This window comes from Myxocyprinus asiaticus, chromosome 11 (assembly GCF_019703515.2).
Source record: "Myxocyprinus asiaticus isolate MX2 ecotype Aquarium Trade chromosome 11, UBuf_Myxa_2, whole genome shotgun sequence".
Lineage (NCBI taxonomy): Eukaryota > Metazoa > Chordata > Actinopteri > Cypriniformes > Catostomidae > Myxocyprinus > Myxocyprinus asiaticus.
Genome location: NC_059354.1, coordinates 29,610,938 through 29,631,197, shown reverse-complemented (window position 1 = coordinate 29,631,197; position 20,260 = coordinate 29,610,938). Strand labels below are relative to the sequence as shown.

At 40.0% G+C, this 20,260-nt stretch overlaps 1 protein-coding gene across 5 annotated transcripts; it reads left to right on the top strand.

The window, feature by feature from the left end:
- The first annotated feature begins 162 nt into the window (after positions 1-162).
- On the top strand, positions 163-19,859 carry LOC127448300 (cyclic AMP-responsive element-binding protein 1-like). 5 transcript variants are annotated; one of them, XM_051710725.1, is made up of 9 exons: positions 163-297; positions 9,885-9,945; positions 10,064-10,172; positions 10,506-10,652; positions 10,865-10,965; positions 11,045-11,184; positions 11,420-11,593; positions 17,111-17,264; positions 17,470-19,859. In XM_051710725.1, exons 3-9 carry the CDS (start codon positions 10,068-10,070, stop codon positions 17,612-17,614), a joined length of 966 nt encoding a protein of 321 aa, XP_051566685.1. In that variant the 5' UTR covers positions 163-297; positions 9,885-9,945; positions 10,064-10,067; the 3' UTR covers positions 17,615-19,859. The 5 variants fall into 5 exon arrangements, with proteins under 5 accessions (XP_051566685.1, XP_051566684.1, XP_051566686.1 ...); XM_051710724.1 differs by having other exon boundaries at positions 9,885-9,960; XM_051710722.1 differs by lacking the exon at positions 163-297 and adding an exon at positions 5,143-9,358 and having other exon boundaries at positions 9,885-9,960.
- The last annotated feature ends 401 nt before the right edge of the window (positions 19,860-20,260 follow it).

Genomic DNA, 20,260 nt, shown 5'->3' with positions numbered 1-20,260 from the left:
GCTTGCAGTCACAAACGTTTTGTGTTCACAAAACTATGTTGAAAAGTCCTATTCGGAACATTTCGTTCGGTTTCGGCCACGTTTCGTCTACATTCGTTAACACTCGTCTTTTTCCGCCATAGACTCGGCCACTCTCGCTCATTGAGTGCAGTGGGGTTGATGATCGGATTTTCGTTTCGTTCTCTGTTGTTGTTCTCGGTGACGCGACGGAGGTGTAGCCTGACGCGGTCTCTTACGTGTCGGCCTGAATAAAAGTGGAGCTCCGAGGGCTTGAGAGTGACGGGGGAGCCTGTATCGGTAAGAGAAGACAAGAGTCCGAAGGGAAAGTGCTCGTCCCGAACGGCACAAGGGTCTAGTTTAGGTTCGCCCCGGTGGAAACAAAGAGATCATGGCGGCTGTAGTTGTTGCAGGCAGAGGGAGGGGAGGTAAACGCAAGGCAAACTAGTGTGGGAAATCATGATGCATGGGTTGAAAATTACAAAAGAAAATGCAGTGAAACATGGATGCACAACCTCTCTAATTGTCTTTATGATTGTGTACAGAGCAACTATGTGCGCTATATATTATTCTTGGATTTTTTTTTTTTTCTCACGTCCTGTGAAGACCAAATATGTGCTGCTGCTGCTGGGTGAATTCAGGGTGTAATACTGTTATATCATGCTAGGAATAATTTAATCTTCTCCAGTGTCCTTGACGCATCGTGCGATTTATTGGACACGCCCTATTGATTTTGCAATCCTCTAGGACTAGGTTATTGCACTATTATTATTTCATGTTTTCATGAAATGTAATTGCCATAAAGCTGTAGCTACACGCCCTCAAACAAATACACACTGTATTTATGCACACTCTAGGAACCCCTTTGCCTTCAGCACATTGCACATGGCTAATAAAGAAATATAATATTATATTGCATATTTTCATATTGTATTTCACAAACCTATCCAAGTAAAAGTTATCATGATCATGCATTTTCAGGTGAAAGTTGCATTGGCATTTCTACTGGTCTGTTCACTTTGTGTGTGTGTGTGTGTGTGTGTGTGTGTGTGTGTGATTTTAGGCTGCCATTGGGATGCATGCTTATTAGTTCTATGAATGCTCTGCAGTTCCTTGTCTTAGATTAATCTTCAAGAATTTGAAAAGTAGAGGGAGAACTATACATGACCAATCAAACCACAGATAGACTGAGCGTCATGAGATCACATTACTGTCTGTTCACGCTTCCAGCCATGCTGGGCTTTCTCTCTCTGTCTGCCCCCCCGTTTAATTTTTATATCCAGTATTGGCATGATTTTTCAAATAAAAACAGACTGAAGTGGTAATTTAAACAACAACAATATGCAATATAGGCTAAACTATAATAAAAATTAAATGCCTTAGAGCGTGCAGTTCAAATATATATATATATATATATATATGTATATATATATATATATATATATATATATATATATATATATATATATATATATGTTATACATAACTGCCCTCCTCTTTTTCAGATAATTTCAAAAAATGTGATATGCAGTTTTTAGAAAATCTCTCTCTCTCTCTCTCTCTCTCTCTCTCTCTCTCTCTCTCTCTCTCTCTCGGCATCACAAGCACTTCCCTTTTTCTCAAAACACTAGCTTTGTCTTATCTTTATCTTCATCAGAAGTAGTGGTAGGCTATGTGTCAGTTAAATCCAAGAGTGCTGAAGCCAGTCACAGGTTTATTTATAATTGAAGTCATAAGGGCTTTTCACACTGCACTTAACATATTGGTCATCTTCATTCTAAACCCCGCTTTTAACCCCAGGTAAAGCAACTTTTCACACTTGCAATTTTGAAAGGGGGTTAGCACCACTTTTTACCCGGAGCAGGCTTTACCCCGCATTTGCTGGGTTAACCCCGTTTTGCGTTGCCAAAGGTATATAGTGTGAGATGATGCGGTGTTAGAATGTTTTAGAAAGTTGTTCAGTAACAGACAACCAATCATATAAAACCTCATTACCTACCTCATTAAATATTTATGTGCTTTGTACTGTCGCTGAAACTTTCACGTGCTGTTTACGTTCTCCGTCTGAGGGAAACCGTTAAAGTGTCCAACAGTGGTGACAGACGCGATAACTGGCTTGATGAAGAGACAGTTTTCCTTGTTTTCGTGGCATATTTCAGAAGACAAAAGACAAACAGAGCTGATTTGCTTGGCGGCATTTCCAGAGAGAAGCAAAGCAGCTCCATTGACGGTTGCGTGTCCGTCGCGAGCTGTTTTTGTTCAATTGTTACCGACACCACAAATATGCAAATAAGAACGTTAACCCGGGGTTTACGAATGTACAGTGTGAAACATCTGAATACCCAGGATCAATTATTAATCCAGGGTAAAGTATGTACAGTGTGAAACATGAAACTGGATAATCCAGTATTCGGTTTACCCGGGGTTTAGAATAAACCGGGGCTAGCGATTTCAAGTGTGGAAAGCCCAATAGTGTAGCATTTAAAGTCCAACATACCAATATATATTTATACAGTACTGTGCAAAAGTTTTAGGCACTTGTGAAAAATGTTGCATAGTGAGGATGTCTGTAAAAATAATGCCTTGAATAGTTTTAATTTATCAAGTAACGTCATACAAAGCTAAATTAATATTTGGTGCGACAACCTTTGCCTTCAAAATAGCACCAATTCTCCTAGGTACACCTGGACACAGTTTTTCTTGGTTGTTAGTAGGATGTTCCAAGCTTCTTGGAGAAATTGCCACAGTTCTTCTATCTATTTAGACTGTCTATATATATATATATATATATATATATATATACATACACTGGCGGCCAAAAGTTAGGAATAATGTACAGATTTTGCTCTTATGGAAATAAATTGATACTTTTATTCACCAAAGTGGCATTCAACTGATCACAATGTATAGTCAGGACATTAATAATGTGAAAAATTACTATTACAATTTGAAAACATTTTTCAGAACTTCTTGAAACTACTTCAAAGAGTTCTCATCAAAAAATCCTCCACGTGCAGCAATGACAGCTTTGCAGATCCTTGGCGTTGTAGCTGTCAGTTTGTCCAGATACTCAGGTGACATTTCCCCCCACGCTTTCTGTAGCACTTGCCATAGATGTGGCAGTCTTGTCGGGCACTTCTCACGCACCTTACATTCTAGCTGATCCCACAAAAGCTCACTGGGGTTAAGATCCATAACACTCTTTTCCAGTTATCTGTTGTCCAATGTCTGTTTCATTGCCCATTCTAACCTTTTCTTTTCATTTTCTGTTTCAAAAGTGGCTTTTTCTTTGCAATTCTTCCCATAAGGCCTGCACCCCTGAGTCTTCTCTTTACTGTTGTACATGAAACTGGTGTTGAGCGGGTAGAATTCAATGAAGCTGTCAGCTGAGGACCTGTGAGGTGTCTATTTCTCAAACTAGAGACTCTGATGTACTTATCCTCTTGTTTATTTGTACATCTGGCCTTCCACATCTCTTTCTGTCCTTTTTAGAGCCAGTTGTCCTTTGTCTTTAAAGACTGTAGTGTAACCTTTGTAGGAAATCTTCAGTTTTTTTGGGCAATTTCAAGTATTAAATAGCCTTCATTCCTCAAAACAATGATTGACGAGTTTCTAGAGAAAGCTGTTTCTTTTTTGCCATTTTTGACCTAATATTGACCTTAAGACATGCCAGTCTACTGCATACTGTGGCAACTCAAAAACAAACACAAAGACAATGTTAATCTTCATTTAAAGAACCAAATAGCTGTCAACTGTGTTTGATATAATGGCAAGTGATTTTCTTAGCAATTTAGCATGATTACACAAGGATAAGGTGTTGGAGTGATGGCTGCTGGAAATGAGGACTGTCTAGATTTGATCAAAAATTACTTTTTTTCAAATAGTGATGGTGCTGTTTTTTTACATCAGTAATGTATATACTTTGTGATCAGTTGAATGCCACTTTGGTGAATTAAAGTACCAATTTCCTTCCGAAACAGCAAAATCTGAACATTATTTCAAACTTTTGGCCACCAGTGTATATACATACATGGTATGTTGGACACTGTGTGTGTGTGTGTGTGTGTGTGTGTGTTAAATTTGTGTATAAATATATATATTTAGAGAGAAAGAGATCTAGAGGTCAAGTTCTCCAATATATCTACACATGCTGAACAGTCAAGGGAAGTCTGTGGTGCATTTGCACCATATTGTGATGCACTATTAATAAATTTTTTATTTATTTATTTATTTATTTTTACAAAAAATGCTATATTATGATGCCTTTATTGCAGTACTTCATTTTTATCACTGGCCAGTACATGAGTAATTTTACACTTTCAAATTAGTTGTTATCATAGAACCAATGCAGAAATAAAGGATGATTTTCAGAGCACCTGGGGGCTGTGCACAGGTTAGGATTAAAACTTTAATGAGAAAGAGTAACTCTTTAAATTCACACTGGAATTTTGATTAATTTCCATTGTGCACTGTTGGTGGGGCATCTTTTTTCTCTTACTGTGGCTTATGCAGGCCATGCATTAGCCTTTACGAGAAACCTGCCAGTAGTCTGTGCTATAGGATCAAAGGTCAGATTTCACAATACCTTGACTCCTTGACCCTAAACATTTTCAGCAAGGAAACAGCAGTAGGGATAGGTCACAAACTCACAATGGTTGACTAGTTTATCTAGATTTTTTCTTATTTTTCTTTTTTACAATGCTTTAATTGGGATGTTGGCAGTGTGCTTTAATTTAGCTGTTAGACAATATACATGCTAAAACCCTCTCTGAGATGTTGCGCCTTTAAATGTATTGCTTTTAAAGCACCGCCACTACAGCCGCATGCATGCATATTGTATAAAAATAAAACGGTTTTTATTTTATTCTTAATAGCTTATAGTGCTTTTGACTTATGTTAGCCTATACCATGACACTGTTTGTTTAGACCAAATGTCCAGTGTAATGATTCATAATTGTGCTCATGTCCGGTGAAAGAAACCGTTGCCTTTATTTCCGATTTAATGTCTACTGATTCAGTTAAAACTCCATATAGACTTGCAGCACAGGAATGATTTAGCTATCCATTACTAATGTGTATTATGTACAGTATATTCTAAAATTAGTTCTAAATCCTTGTTCATTTATATAAGTAAATAGTAACCAGGAAGGAAGGAACTCCTCCCTAAAGGATGTAATGTCTAATCTGACTACTTAAAAGAGGTGCTGATTAGTAAAAATGGGGTTGATTGGGTTGGTTGAATAAAAGTCCAAACTTATTCCCTCAGCCAGTAATTTTGGCTTAGTGCTTAAACATACTGAGAACACTGCATTACTTTACAAGATTATTCCTTAATATTTTCTCAATACAACGGAAGATGGTTTTCAAAAGAGAAATGTCAAAGTTACTGCCTGGTGTAGAGACTTTTCTGTTTCTCTTTTTTTTTTAATTTATGATTTATTTAAACATTTTTACGAAGATACATTACAAAGTAAGAAAAAACAAAGAACAATGAAAAAATGTTTAAACATATTTTGAGGGAGTGCCATCTAATAATCATAAATCATGCTGTCCAAGCATCATGAGATCAATAAGAACATCCATGGGGGACGGGAAGTCAGACAAAAGATTAAAATTAACATTAATTTAATTTATTCTAATTAGTCTAATTAATCCAGTGCAGCATAGAGCGCATATTCGCTGCCCTGTAGTAAAATTGAAAATTAGGGAGGGCCAAACCACCAAAATGTTTTGTTTTCTACCTTTTCGGATGCTTGGAGTCTTTTTATTCCATATGAATTGAGAAATAGAACAATCAAGTGTAGAGAAAAAAGTATTTGGAATAAAAATTGGGATACACTGAAAAAGATATAAAAATGTGGGGAGCACATGCATCTTAATACAATTAATTATACAGGCGTGTGACAGGGGAAGAAGAGACCAACGGTGAAAATCTTGTCTAAGACGACCGAGCAATGGGGAAAAATTATGCTCAAATAATTCTGCAGAGCTTTTTGTCACATGTATACCCAAATACTTGAAACTATGTGAAGATGCTTTTAAAGGCAATGATGACAGTGGGTACTCTGTGGCAGCACTATTAATAGGCATTAATTCACTTTTATTCAGATTTAATTTATAGCCTGAAATTTGACCAAACTCTGTCAGCAAAGCTAGCACCGGGGGAATAGAATTGGTCGGGTCAGAGACATACAGCAAAAATCATCTGCGTATAAAGACAATTTATGCTCAACCCCCCACACACAAGCCTGATCCAGTTTATAAATTGGTCACCAAATCCAAATCTCCTCAAGGTATAAAACAAGTAATCCCACTCAACTCTATCAAATGCCTATTCAGCATCCATAGAGATGACTAACTCTGGAGACTTTTTTTGGGAGGTTGAATAGAGGATATTCAAAAGACATCTAATATTGTGGAAAGATTGCCTATCTTTGACAAAACCTGTCTAATCTGTTGAAATAATTGTTGATAAAAGCGGTTTCAATCGTCATGTTAATACTTTGGCTAGCAGTTTCACACCTGTGCAGAGTAAAGAAATTGGACGGTAGTTACTACACTGAAGAGGATCTTTGTCTTTATTAGGAATAAGGGAAATAATAGCCTGACGTAAGGATTGGGAGAGGATGCCAGATTTGTATGACTCATTAATCCTGTTTAGTGAAAGAGGGGACAGTTTATCTGAGAATGTCTTAAAAATTTGTGCAGGGAAGCCATCTGGGCCTGGACACTTTCCATTCTGCATCAGGTTCAGTGTAGTCTTAATTTAATCTAAAGTAAGGGGTTCTACCAGCTTGGAAACAGAATTAGAATTGATAAGAGGAATATCAAGGGAGTTGAAAATACTGTCAAAGTGAGCCTCATTAGCTGTACTCTCAGAAGTATATAAAGAAATGTAGAAGTCCCTGAATTGGTCATTAATATTAAGGGGGTTCATTATAGGTGTAGAAAATTGAGTAATATGATGCGAGGAGGTGGACTGGCGTAGCTGGTGTGCAAGCAATTTACTTTGGTGATTTATCACCAAATTCATAATAGTTATAGCAGGACTTGTGTAAAGCTTCAATTGCTTCATTGCTAACAGACTGAACTTGGCTTTAGTTATAAGAAGTTTATTAAAGAGATCTGAGTTGGGTGAATCTACAACACTGGATTGAATCTCTGCCAGATTTCTAGATAAATAAGAGCTCCTCTCAGTTGCATTTTTCCTTTGATAGGCTGTATAAGATATAATTTCTCCTCTCAGAAAGGCTTTGCATGTTTTCCATATTGTGGAATATATGACAGCTGAAATATCGGAGGAAACGTTTGTCGAAATAAAAACATCAATACTATTGTTAATAACTTTTACAAAATTTGGGACATTAAGTAACAAAGTATTGAAACGCCAAGGAGACCTAGAGGTTGACCTGCCAGGAAGTGAAAGGTACACTGTAACGGCCGCATGATATTAAATTACTATAGGGTAGTAGATGCATTAACAAACGAGTGGAAGCAGCTTATTGTCATAAAGAAAATAATCAATCCGAGAGAAGGTATGATGAAGGGGGGGAATAAAATTGTTTTGCATTAGAATTGAAAAAGCATCAGACATCATCAGAAACTGCATATTGTTCCATAAACAGCTGAATTGTTTTGGAGGATTTAAATTGTACTCTGGGTTTAGAAGAAGAACAGTCCAAGAGAGGATCTAAACAACAGTTGAAATCCCCACCTAGAATAAGTTGGCTAAAACTTAAATCAGGGAGCGAGAACAAATATTTTTTGAAAAAAACCTCATTATCCCAATTAGGTCCATATACGTTGGCCAGGACCAAATTAACTCTGTTTATCTGGCCTGTAAGAATAAAAAGTGCCCAATAGGGTCTGAAATGACCTTGCAGACGGAAAATTATACTGACTTATGAATGAGAATAGCTACACCCTGCGACTTACTAGGGAAAGTGGAGTGGTAAACCTGGCCTACCCAGCCCCTTTTGATCTTTAGGTGGTCTGCTGGCCTAAGGCAAGTTTCTTGAACAAAAGCTACTTTGGTATTTAAATGTTTCAAGTGATTAAGAATTTTATTAGGCTTTACCGGTGAATTAAGCCCTTTAACATTCCAGCTGATGAGTCTTAGTGCACCACTAGGAGCTTTTGTGTTGCTCAATGAAGACATAAAATTATGTTATAAACAAAATGACCACTCCCCAACAGCCGGCATCCCTTGCTTGTAACACATGAGGATGAAAAATGAAGAAGTTTGCACCCAATAAGTGACAAGTATAAGTGAAAAATAAAACAACCTAAACCCACCCCTAAACCCTGTTCCAAATGCTGACAAAAAGGCCAGCATCAGGATACACTGTACCATTTTAACCAGCAAATTTCCTAACTCCTAGACCTCCCTACATTGGGCAACAAAACATCATGAACATATTTATACAAAAATTGTTGGATACCACAGTCGATTGCATAACAATTGACTAAGTAGTCAATTGACATTACAAAAACATGGAGTATAATAGATAGAACACTAATAATAAAAAGCAGAATCATTTTAAAACTATATACAGAAGTCAGGTGGACAGTATAAGTAATGGACGTTATCGTATCGTAAGAGCTACAATGTCTTTTGTAGCTGAGATGTTCCACAAATATCAAGAACACTTTATCAAAAAGTTAGCTTTCAGACTAAAATAAAGTAAATAGTGTAGTTTTTTTACATTTGCCCGTTTAAATAACCATTACGTTGAAAACTAAAATTTGGTTAACCATACCAGTGTTTATGCCAAAGGAGAGCGGAAAAAGAGGCCACAGAAAACTAACAAGACCGGCAAACTGGCGAATAAATGAGGGCAAGTAGGCACCAAACTAAAACAAATGCCTGTCAACTTGAAGCTCCGTTCCATGTCCAGTATTTCAATGTAAACAATTCTGTGTTCAGACCCACGAACAAAGTTATTGGCTTCAGTAGTAGACAGCAACCATTTCTTCTCACCGTTTGAAAGTGTAATGCACAGTCTGGCTGGGAAAAGAAGAGCAAGCTTGAGTCCTCATTTGTAAAGTTCCGACATAGTGTCTTTGGACTCGGCACGCAGCTTCAGAACATCGGGGCTGTAATCCTCGGAGATCCGGATCCTGTGTCCTTGATAAGACAGATCGCCTTTTTTGCGAGACTCGCGAATGACCATGTCCTTCATTTGGAAGAGATGAAATCGCAATAGAACAGGTCGCGGTCTCTGCCCCGGGACAGGTTTGGGTGTGAGGCTTCGGTGAGCTCTGTCCATCTCGGGCGGCAAAGATAGAACCTGAGGGCCGAGAACCTCAACAAGGAGCTGGGAGAAGAAGGTCGTTGGATGCGGACACTCGATGAACTCAGGTAAGCCCACAATACGAACATCCTGCCATCGGCTACGACCCTCAAGGTATGAAACTTTAGCCCGCAGCCACTCGTTATCTTTTTGGAGCCTAGAACATGTGGCCTTAAGCTGCTCGAGATATTGGCCCACCTCCGTAACGCTAGACTTGAGGGATCCGATGCGTTGATCGTGATCTGCAACCATGGATTGTATATTGTCCAGCTTAGTTGCCAAGCTCTCGAAAGAGGTTTTGAAGTCCGCGGCAAGAGAGGCTCTGAGCTCGTCATGCAGGGCGCTGATTTCAGCTAACGTTACGCTGGCCCCAGACGATGAAGTGCCTTCTTGGTCCTTTTCCACCTGTTTGCCCCTTCCCTTAGACATTTTGTGTGAGATTTAAATTCAAGAAACTGTTAACAAACAAAAGCTGCCTGAAGAAAACTAAAAACAGTAAGGTAAAGCAAGTGAAAAGTTAGAGGGAGTTGGTTGCGCACACGTCTACTCCTCAGGCGCCATAACCGGAAGTCCTTTTCTGTTTCTCTTAAACAGATTTTCCAAGTAGCAGAGAGTGGGGACAGGAGTCTGTGGATAGTGTGAAGATTCTCTCTAGGTGTTCCTCATATAGGTTTATATGATTAATTTGCAATAACATATCAAAGTTTTAATTTGAGACTGTAATGTAAGCTGTAATGAGCAAGTCCCTCTTCTTCTGCCTGCTTTCTCACCAGCTCGATGACCATGGAGTCGGGAGCCGATGCCCAGCAGGGTGCAGACACTGCTGTCTCTGAGACTGAGAGCCATCAGATCACCCAGGCTCAAATCGCCACTCTTGCACAGGTAGGAACACAATTGATAATTCACTACACCAGGGCTAGTCAACTGGCAGCCCTTGGGCAAAATCCAGCCTGCCGATCATCTTTATCTGGCCCTCCAGCTGATTTTGATCAAATCCCCTCACTCTGAAACATCAGAGCGAATTCCGAGTTTGCAACTTGTTGTTACAAGCTCTTTGAATATGTGAACGCTTTTTTTGGAAGACCGTACCTTGTAATTACAGTAAATGGAATGTATTTCGAGAGCTGCTAAACATTCAGTCAAGAGCCTCATTATCTAACATTAAGAGCAGGGACAGGAATGTGTTTGAATGTGTGTGTGTGTGGTGTTGGGTAGGTGACCATGTCTGCAGGACACGGTAGCGCCACAGCACCCACAGTCACACTGGTGCAGCTACCCAATGGTCAGACGGTGCAGGTGCATGGAGTGATCCAAGCTGCTCAACCTTCAGTCATTCAGTCGCCACAGGTGCAAACTGTCCAAGTAAGACACCTTAACACCTACAATATATCTCTAAATGTTCGTGACATGTTTTCTATTCTGTTCAGTTCTATTTACCTCACAGAATTCCATTAATGTGTAATTATGTGACATTTGTGCATACATAAATACCTAAATTGTACTTACTTAAATACTTGCTTATAATAGTATATTGTGTGTGATTTTTGCATGTGCAAATTATGTCTGTTGATCAGATTTCCACTGTAGCAGAGAGTGAAGACTCGCAGGAGTCGGTGGACAGTGTGACTGACTCTCAAAAACGGAGAGAGATCCTTTCTAGGCGGCCCTCGTATAGGTATGTATGTTTCTTTCAAGTTTTTCAAGGGTTTTGCATCATGTAAGAAATTTTTCCTACAGCTGTTTGTGATCTATAGGAAAATCCTAAATGACCTGTCATCAGATGCTCCAGGAGTTCCGAGAATCGAAGAGGAGAAATCCGAGGAGGATGCTGCACCTGCCATCACTACAGTGACCGTGCCAACCCCAATATATCAGACCAGCAGTGGCCAGTACAGTACGTCAAAGTCTGTGTTTGTTTTCTGAATGTCTGTGAGATATTTGTGATTTGAACTTGCATCTCCCACATGAGCATCAAGGCACAATGTGTCTGCACTAACTGCTTTTAGTTGCTAACTGCTAACTGACATATTTTTTTTTATACATATATATATATATATATATATATATATATATAGTGCCATGTGAAAATGTTATCGATTGCAACCTGTTTCGTGCTGTTTCTTCCTTAGTTGCCATTACGCAGGGTGGAGCAATTCAGCTGGCGAATAATGGCACAGATGGATTGCAGACTCTAACCATGACCAATGCAGCAGCTGCACAGCCTGGCACCACCATCCTGCAGTATGCCCAGACCAGTGATGGTCAACAGATACTGGTGCCCAGCAATCAAGTGGTGGTACAATGTGAGTTGTTGTAACTGCCCCTTATTTTTGACAAGGATATAAGTATCTTGGGCAGATGTTCCTTAAAGGTGCAATATGTAATATATTTACTTTATTAAAGCATAAAATTATCATAATATGTTATCAGAGATTTAGGAAACATGCTAAGTTGAAAAACCGGCTTCTCCGAAAACAGTGCTACAGCCAGTATATTCTACTTTGAAATGTCCTTTCCGGGCCAGAATTTCAGTGTGTTTTGGCCTCTGTGATCCCACCCACTGCCCATTTCCCAATAGTATTTCGACACCCCGGGTTGCCAGATTTGAAACAAGTTAGCGGGCAAACACAGCATGCTGCAGCCATGGAAGCCAGCAATACATCTAGCTAACATTGACAGAGTTATAAAAAATCTACATGAGCTGGTTTATAATTTGCAAACAATAAAAACATTGCAAACATATTCATTAGCTGATCAACGTAGGGGGCTTTCACACTGGGCACGTTTGCTGCGGTACGATTCCGAGTACGATTGTTCCCGGTACCCCCCGCAGCTTTGGTCTGGTTTCACACTCACTTGATTCTATTTTGAATTTGGACTGCAGTACCCATTTTAAATGCTTGATGTCAATGTTACATATTTCTCCTTTAAAGAAAACATGAAACAGTAACATCCATAGTGTGAACAGAATATTCAACATGTGTAAGACAGTCAATTTTTGAAAGTTAAAATTCTCACTTTTACAAAAGTATAGCCACAAGGCATAAACATTATACATGTAAACATGATTTTAGTGTGATAAAATCACTTGCTAACCTTTTCTGTGTAAAGTTATAGACAATTTTACAACTTTGTTGCCATGATGATGTAATGTCAACAAACCTTAAAACCCTAAAATAACTGTAAAAATGTAAATTTAAACAACTTTATAGCTCAAATAATACATGAGCTTAACAGAAGAATTTATGTAAGTGCTTTTATAAAATTATAAGCTTCAAATTTGTGCCTTTAAAACCCTAAAAAGGTTGCCACACTCACTTCCATTGTAAGTGCCTCACTGTAACCTCCATTTTCTCCAAGTGTCATAACAAAGTTCAGGAGGAGCTTGTTCATTTAATCCGACCAATCACATCGTCAGAGTAAGCGTATATAAACAACTGCTTATATCCATGCTGCAACGATTCCTCCAGCATTTGGCCCCACCCAGTTACCCACGACAGATCCACGCGACCGTTTTGGATAATACACTATTCTGCACAAAGCATTTGCCCTCATCAGATAAGCTGTTCCATCGCAATCGTTACGTTATTCACCAAGCTGCCGCAGCAGCCACTATTCATATTTCGTTGCAACTCTGGCTGCCAATGTAACCGTTGTCTTTTATTCTCAATTTCTTCATTGAAGCAGACCTGGCATCAAGGCTGCCTCCCCACAGGCCACTGCTTTACTGTATACCTGTTGTACAACTCTCTATGGCTGTACACAGGTCCTCTCATCCTATTTCCACCCGGAGCCCTGCTCCGGCTTCATGCCACTTGAGCTCTATTACAGCTTGAATTTAACGCAAGGGAATCAAAAGATTAACAATTTAATGCAAACATTATTCCAACACACTCCAGCATTTCAATCCGGTTCTCCCACACAGATGATTCCTGTCAGCCTGATTGCCTTGCAGTGCAGCTCATTTAGGGCATGTTCCATTCAGTGATCTTTCCCATCCCCTATTCCCTTAAAAGACTTTACCATCAACTGTGAGATATTTGGAGGGCTAAGAAGTGGGGGGATCAAAATTTCGAACTCAATTTTTAAGCCTTTATTATCAGAAATTCCGTTTGAAGTTATCTTCCAACATGACTCTCATGATTGTTCTCCTTTCAAAGTGCCCTTCGGAGTGTGATTTATTCCATTTGGAACACAGGGGCAATCATGCAACAAGCAAACTTCCTTTCAAACGACTGTACTCTAATTAATTGATTTCCAAATCAGTGCAGACATTTTAGCATGAGCTTGCTGCCGCAGAAGCATCCGCTCTGAATATGCTACAGCTTGGCTATATACAGCTTCTGTCCGAACAGACCCAAGCCAAATTCAGCTCCGCAAGCAGCAGGGTCATGCACTGCGTCACAGCTCGTTCATGAATCATTCCGCAAACGTTCGAGCTCACCTCACCACGCAGTTCTGATAACTATGAAGCAAGTGTGTCTATAAACTTCTATTCATCTCTAGACTATAACATGGCTTTCTCTCCTCCTGCATGTATTCTGACATCGCTTCACAAATGTTCCAGATATTTAATCTAGCAAACAATTAAGTTTAAGGTGTCCGCAGACACTACATTTAATTATGTCTCCCTCAACAAGCGTTTGTACAAACGTGATCACAGGTGTCTTGAAACACCTTATCGTACCAAAAAAAAAATAAATAATCCCAAAGTTTGAAATATCTTCCTGGAAGTGCTTTTACAGGGGATCCCCTTTTACAGTCCTGGCTCAACTATTCGTCTGTTACCCCAATCACCAGTGCCATTTAATGCTAGGCGTTTCTGCAAATGCATGTTTTTCATGTTACTATTTACATTATCCGTTAATGTTATATTATCCATAAACCCCGTCCCTCTAGGAAGCAGCAGGTATTGGTAGCCCTGCTTCCAATGTTTCCAACAATGTACACCCACTATCAGAGTGATGGGCTAGACCGTTATCTCAGCAAAACTTAGATGCCTGCTTAGAGCCCCGGCTAATTTAATAATTAATAATAATTGTATTTATTTATCACAAGTTATACATTTGCACATATACAGTGAAATTATTTTTTTTCACATATCCCAGCTAAGCTGGGGTCAGAATGCAGGGTCAGCCATGATACAGCGCCCCTGGAGGTCAAGGGCCTTGCTCAAGGGCCCAACAGTGGCATCTTGGCAGTGCTGGGGCTTGAACCCCCAATCTTCTGATCAGTAACCCAGAGCCTTAACCGCTGAGCCACCACTGCCCCCCCCCTGCTAGCCGCAATGTTAGCTGCGGACCGATGCAATCTATATCTGACCACGCTTCAGGTTCCTTCGGCCACATTCACAAATGGCTCTAATACCAATCCACTGCAGCATCAGCATTTTACCATGCTTCTGCCGAAGCCCCTTTTTTCTATGCATCACCGCAGCCGTAACAAGCCCTGACTTTGCAACTGCAAGTCCCTTTCTCCTCTAACTCATACATACCACCCCGGAACATCACCGCAAATCCTCTCCTTGGGCAGTGCGCTCAAGCTTGGCGACATTACAACTGCTGCACCTCTGCTATTGGCTCAATACATCTTCAAAGCAGCGCAAATGTGCCATGTGCATAAGCATCCTTGGCTCCGTAACCGTGATGTGTTTTTCTACTTAATTGTTGCATATTGTGCCACTCATACCAAAGAAACCATTACTCAACTAGTGAATGACAACAATCGGGCTGTTTCAGGTCTTCTCTAAACAGTTAATAAGCCTGCATCTCTGCATCAATCAATTTAATTTGAATATAGCCTACTATATGCCCTCCCATCAAATGCCGTGCTTGATGACTCAGCCTGTTCGTATCGCAGAGTGAGTTCTTGTTTATATGCAGCATAAACTTTTCACACGAAAACACAGGCTCTTCCAATTAAATGCCGTGTGGTCCTGTGCTCGAGGATTCAGCCCGTTCATTTCACATAGAGAGTTCTTTTAAAATGCAGCATATATCACTTTCACAAGAATCAAGTGTTCTACAGTCAAATGCTGCGTGGGCCTACGCCTGCGGATTCAGCTGCTCGCAGCACTGAGCGAGCTCAGTAAATACAGCATAAACCATTCTCACATGAATCGTATGCTCTCCCATTGAAAGCAGTGGGGTGCCGTGCTCGAAGATTCAGCCTATTCATATCACAAAGAGGGGGAAGGCTCTCGTTTTAAAGCAACTTTAATCACTTCATTTGAATGCAGCACGGGCTATCCCGTTCGAATGCAGCGAGAGTCACCATGTCCAGGCCGTGGGCTCTCCCTTTCAAATCGCAGTATGGCTCTCCCGTTCAAACGCAGCATGGGTTCTCCCATTCGAATCGCAGCACTGGCTCTCCCCTTCAAACGCAGCACGGGCTCTCCCCTTCAAACGCAGCATGGGCTCTCCCGTTCAAATGCAGCACGGGCTCTTCCGTTCAAATGCAGCACAGGCTCTCCCATTCAAACGCAGCACGGCCTCTCCCATTTGAATCGCAGTAAGGCCTCTCCCGTTCTAATGCAGCTAGAGTCACCATGTGCAAGCCGTGGGCACTCCCGTTCGAATCACAGTACGGCTCTCCCATTCAAATGCAGCACGGGCTCTCCAGTTCGAATGGCAGGAAGGGCTCTCCTATTCTAATGCACCGAGAGTAACCACATCCAGACCGTGGGCTCTCCTGTTCGAATCGCAGCGAGGGCTCTTCTGTTCGAATACTGTACGGCTCTCCCGTTCAAATGCAGCACGGGATCATCTGTTCGATTCGCAGTACGGCTCTCCCATTCAAACTCGGGAAGACCCCCATTCGAATGCAGGCTGGGCTTACTCGTTCGAATCGCCACGCGAACCTTACGTCAGTAGGGTGCAGTATACGCAGCAGAGTAAATCATTTACACGAATTAGATCAACAAAAGAGGACATTCAATTTACATTTTCAACCTGCCAGCTTCTGTCCAGCTCTCCCAAGTTAAATCCCCACGTGACCTGCTCTTCGCAGATGACAAAAAAAACATTTGGCTGCTAGTGTACATGTATACAAGGGCTCTCCCGTTCGAATGCTGTGTGAGTAAACTCATGCTTATTTGTATCGTGAGCTCTCCTGATCGTACTGCTGCTAGGACTCCCCTGTTCAAATGCAGTGAGGGCCCCGTTTGATCACTGGATGGGCTCACCCGCTTGAGGGGCAGCCTAGCCCCACACCCGTGGGGTTAGCCAGTTCGCTGAGTGGGCCCCTCCCGTCAAATGACTTGCATCTGGAGGTGGCATAAGGTCGAGTCTGAGACAGGGCAGGCCCGCCTGCCTAAGGTGGCCGGGGCCCGCTCTCACTGCAGGCAGACCTCCCTGGGTGGTGGGAAGTTTACCCCCCTTCCTCCAGAGGGGGTGGGCCACGGGCGTTGCGGTGTCCTCCAGCGCAACAGCAGCTCCCGTGAAAGCTCATTTCCATTCGGTAGCAACCGCCACTGTTTCTTCAGTGTTTCTGCCTATTTTCACTCTACTCATTCGTTACCTATCCTGTAGCTCTCAGTTTCCTATCCCCCAAGCAGACCCTTGTGTGAGGCTGCCTCCACAAGCGGCAACTGCTTGTTCTATCATCTGTGGCACTTCTGCCCCTGACACATACATAGGCTCATCAGACCCCCATTCGTTAAACTTTGTGAAATAACACAAAAAGAATAAGAAAATAGTTTTCATTGCTCAGCAATCAACTGAATACTCATCATGTGTAGGAGGTCCCTAACCTTAGTTCACTTATGTTATTGTCTGGATTGATTGATTGATTTAATGTTGGTTATTACGTCTACCCTACAGCTGCTTCTGGAGATGTTCAGGCCTATCAAATCCGCACTGCACCCACCAGCACTATTGCCCCAGGTGTGGTCATGGCCTCCTCCCCTGCCCTGCCAAGCCAAGGAGGTGCTGAAGAGGCCACACGCAAAAGGGAGGTTCGTCTCATGAAGAACAGGTAAAAACACAGTGCAGCATCCTTTACTGTAAACTTATAGTAAAGCCAAATGAAATCAACCTTATTACAACTGGTCATAAATTTCGGGTCTGTTGATACAGGGCCTGGCCTGTTTTTTTTTTTTTAGAGAGTTTTGCATGTTTCTGGCTTAACAGCCATCACAATATATCTGCTCCGTTGATCTTAAATTATTTTCCCCCTATAGAGAGGCTGCACGTGAGTGCCGTCGGAAAAAGAAGGAATATGTCAAGTGTCTGGAGAACCGTGTGGCTGTTTTGGAGAACCAGAACAAAACACTTATCGAGGAACTCAAAGCTCTCAAAGACCTGTACTGTCACAAATCAGAGTGATAACTGTTTCCTTTCATTCTGATGGACTTGTGTGTACAGAGACTAAAGGGCGAGTCAGCCAGATGCAGACGCATGTTTTCTAAATGTTTTCATATTTTAAATTGCTGCAGATTGCCTGTATGAACACACAAATACGTGAGGGAACAGAACAAAAGCCCCCCTGGCCAAAAAAATCTCTTTTACAATTATTGGATCATGTCAGAAAATCCCGAAAAATTGGTTGTGGACTTATAAACACAAGTACGTTCCAGCCATCTTTACTCCTGAACTCAAACCAAGACTTGGAGGAGGGGTTTGTGGGACAACTTTTAAAAGAGATTTTAAAAAATGAAAATGAACATGATTTAACTGAAATCTCTATAGTATGGTATAAATCATTGCGCAAGATTTTCTCTTAACTAAGAATGGAGTTGGCATCATTCCCTGTTGAAATTCAAAAAGTTTAACGTGTCTGACTGTTACTTTTATTTTGTGGATAGTGCTCTTGTGTTTTAATTTCATGTTTTATCTTTAATTATCAACAAGCTTTCAAAACTATATAAAAGTATGAATATTGATTTAGAGAATATATGACATTTATTAACTGATATATTAGTGTTGTATACAAAGCATGTATATTTCATTTTGAACAATTTTGCTCATTTTAGATGTCAAACTGAAACTTTCCCAACTAATTTAATTACTAACCATACTGCCATTGCAGTAGCAACAGTTGCACAAACACAGTGGAAAGTGGTTATTGTATATTTGCCATTTGGTCACTGACACAAAAAAAATATAACGGTTGCAAATACAGGAATTTCGCACACCAACATAAACTTGTCAGGTTGAGACATTTCTTCACATTTGTATTGAACGAATTTGGTAGATCACTTTTGTGTTATCCTTTGTATATCATAGAACTATTGGATGGAATACTGCATTCTATCTCTGGCATTACTAGGCCAAAGCATGTTTTATAAACATTACATTATTGATTTTTTTTATCATGATATGGTAAATTTTTCCATTACATCACTACAAGTCGATGTCTTTGTATTTGATAACGTGATCACATATGTAAAGAATACATGTTACTAGTCTATAATGGCATAAGCATTTTGGCAGCTATTTCATAAAAAAAGACATTTACAAATGATTTCTCTTCGTTTCTTTTTGTCCTTAATGCGTTTGTCCGCGTTTTGTTTGTCCAAGCTTTTTTTTCTTTTTCTTTATTTTATTTTTTTACTAAATGTTTGCCTTTATTAACATTTGACATTTACAAGTTGCCTCAGTTAACCCCAAATATTTCTGTCCTGTCTTTGAACTTGGTGGAGGATTCAAAAGTTTAAATAGCAATGATGTTTAACAGCAAAGGGATAACACTTTCACTGACTTTTGACTGGAATATGACATTTTGCTGTATTTTCTGCATCGAGGACTGAAAGTCTTCAAGCATAAACTGAAAGAGGCTAGTAAATAATAAGTTTGCATATTACATATTAAAAATGCCTGTTAACAATTCCAAGACATATTGCTTTGCAATGAAATGTACCTTTTGTCATCTTTCCTGTCTATACTGTCATTTATGTGCTCAACTCTAGTGTGACAAATTAGAGAAGCAATCTCTCCACAGCACTAACTCACAGCCCAGGTCTGCACTTTAGCTGTGCTTCTACAAGCTGACACCACCTGCACACTGAACCTGATTTACTTTGCAAAACCAATTATTTTCTGAAATGAGAACTCCTAATTCTGAATTGGCTCATTTAAGACTGTTTGTAAATGTATTGGTCTCAACTTTCAGACAAAAGCTCATTTTGTCTGTTTTCAGTGATAGTAGGATGTTTCTCTATAAACTTAATGTACTGTTTATTTTTGCACTTTTTTGATTGTATCCAACCTATGTATTGAGGTTGACCTACTGCCATGCTGGCTAGAACATTTGGTTGCCTTCATGCATTCTCAAGGCCAATCAGTCAAAAGCAATGGTTGATGTTAAGATCCCACTCGGATGAACACATCATGCACTTTTTGTATGATAGCTTTCACCTTTTGGACACTATTTACAGTGATGGTAGGGTTTTATAGTGTTTCAAAGGTCTAGAAATGTATTGTTTATACTCTGTGTGACATGACTTATATTTTTAAAAGCTTTGCACTCTATAACTGTATCATTACAATTGTGTATACTTGTTGCTCCCCCCTACCTCCCTTTTGTACAAAATAATGTAAATCTTTAATAAACTAATAATACTAATACTGAGATGAGTCATGTGGTAGGTGTACTCTTTTATGCTGGGATTTAAGAATGAATGTGATCATTGAATAATTTCAGCTTTGATAAGATCAGGAATATGTAATAAAATTGTTTTTGTGTTTCATGTTGGATGCATTTTGTATTAAAATTTACAGCATTATGAAATTGACACGGATGTGTTCACAGATTCACTTATTTTATGAAAGCATTTGTTTAACTTAATAGGTCACATTTATTACAAGGACTGTGTTCGGAAACGCATACTAACATTCCATTCTTACTGTTTATGAAGAATATATTATGTATATTGTGCACAGAATGCAAACTCTCTGTATGGACAGAATGCCTGGATGACATCTGCCAAAATGTGCAGAATATAATCACAGCACACTGCATGGAACAAACAA

What these genes read in the sequence shown, in the direction of transcription:
- LOC127448300 (XM_051710722.1), top strand. An exon ending in AAATCGCCACTCTTGCACAG is followed by an intron (nt 10,173 to 10,505) that starts GTAGGAACACAA and finishes GGTGTTGGGTAG; the next exon opens with GTGACCATGTCTGCAGGACA. An exon ending in TCTAGGCGGCCCTCGTATAG is followed by an intron (nt 10,966 to 11,044) that starts GTATGTATGTTT and finishes TGTGATCTATAG; the next exon opens with GAAAATCCTAAATGACCTGT.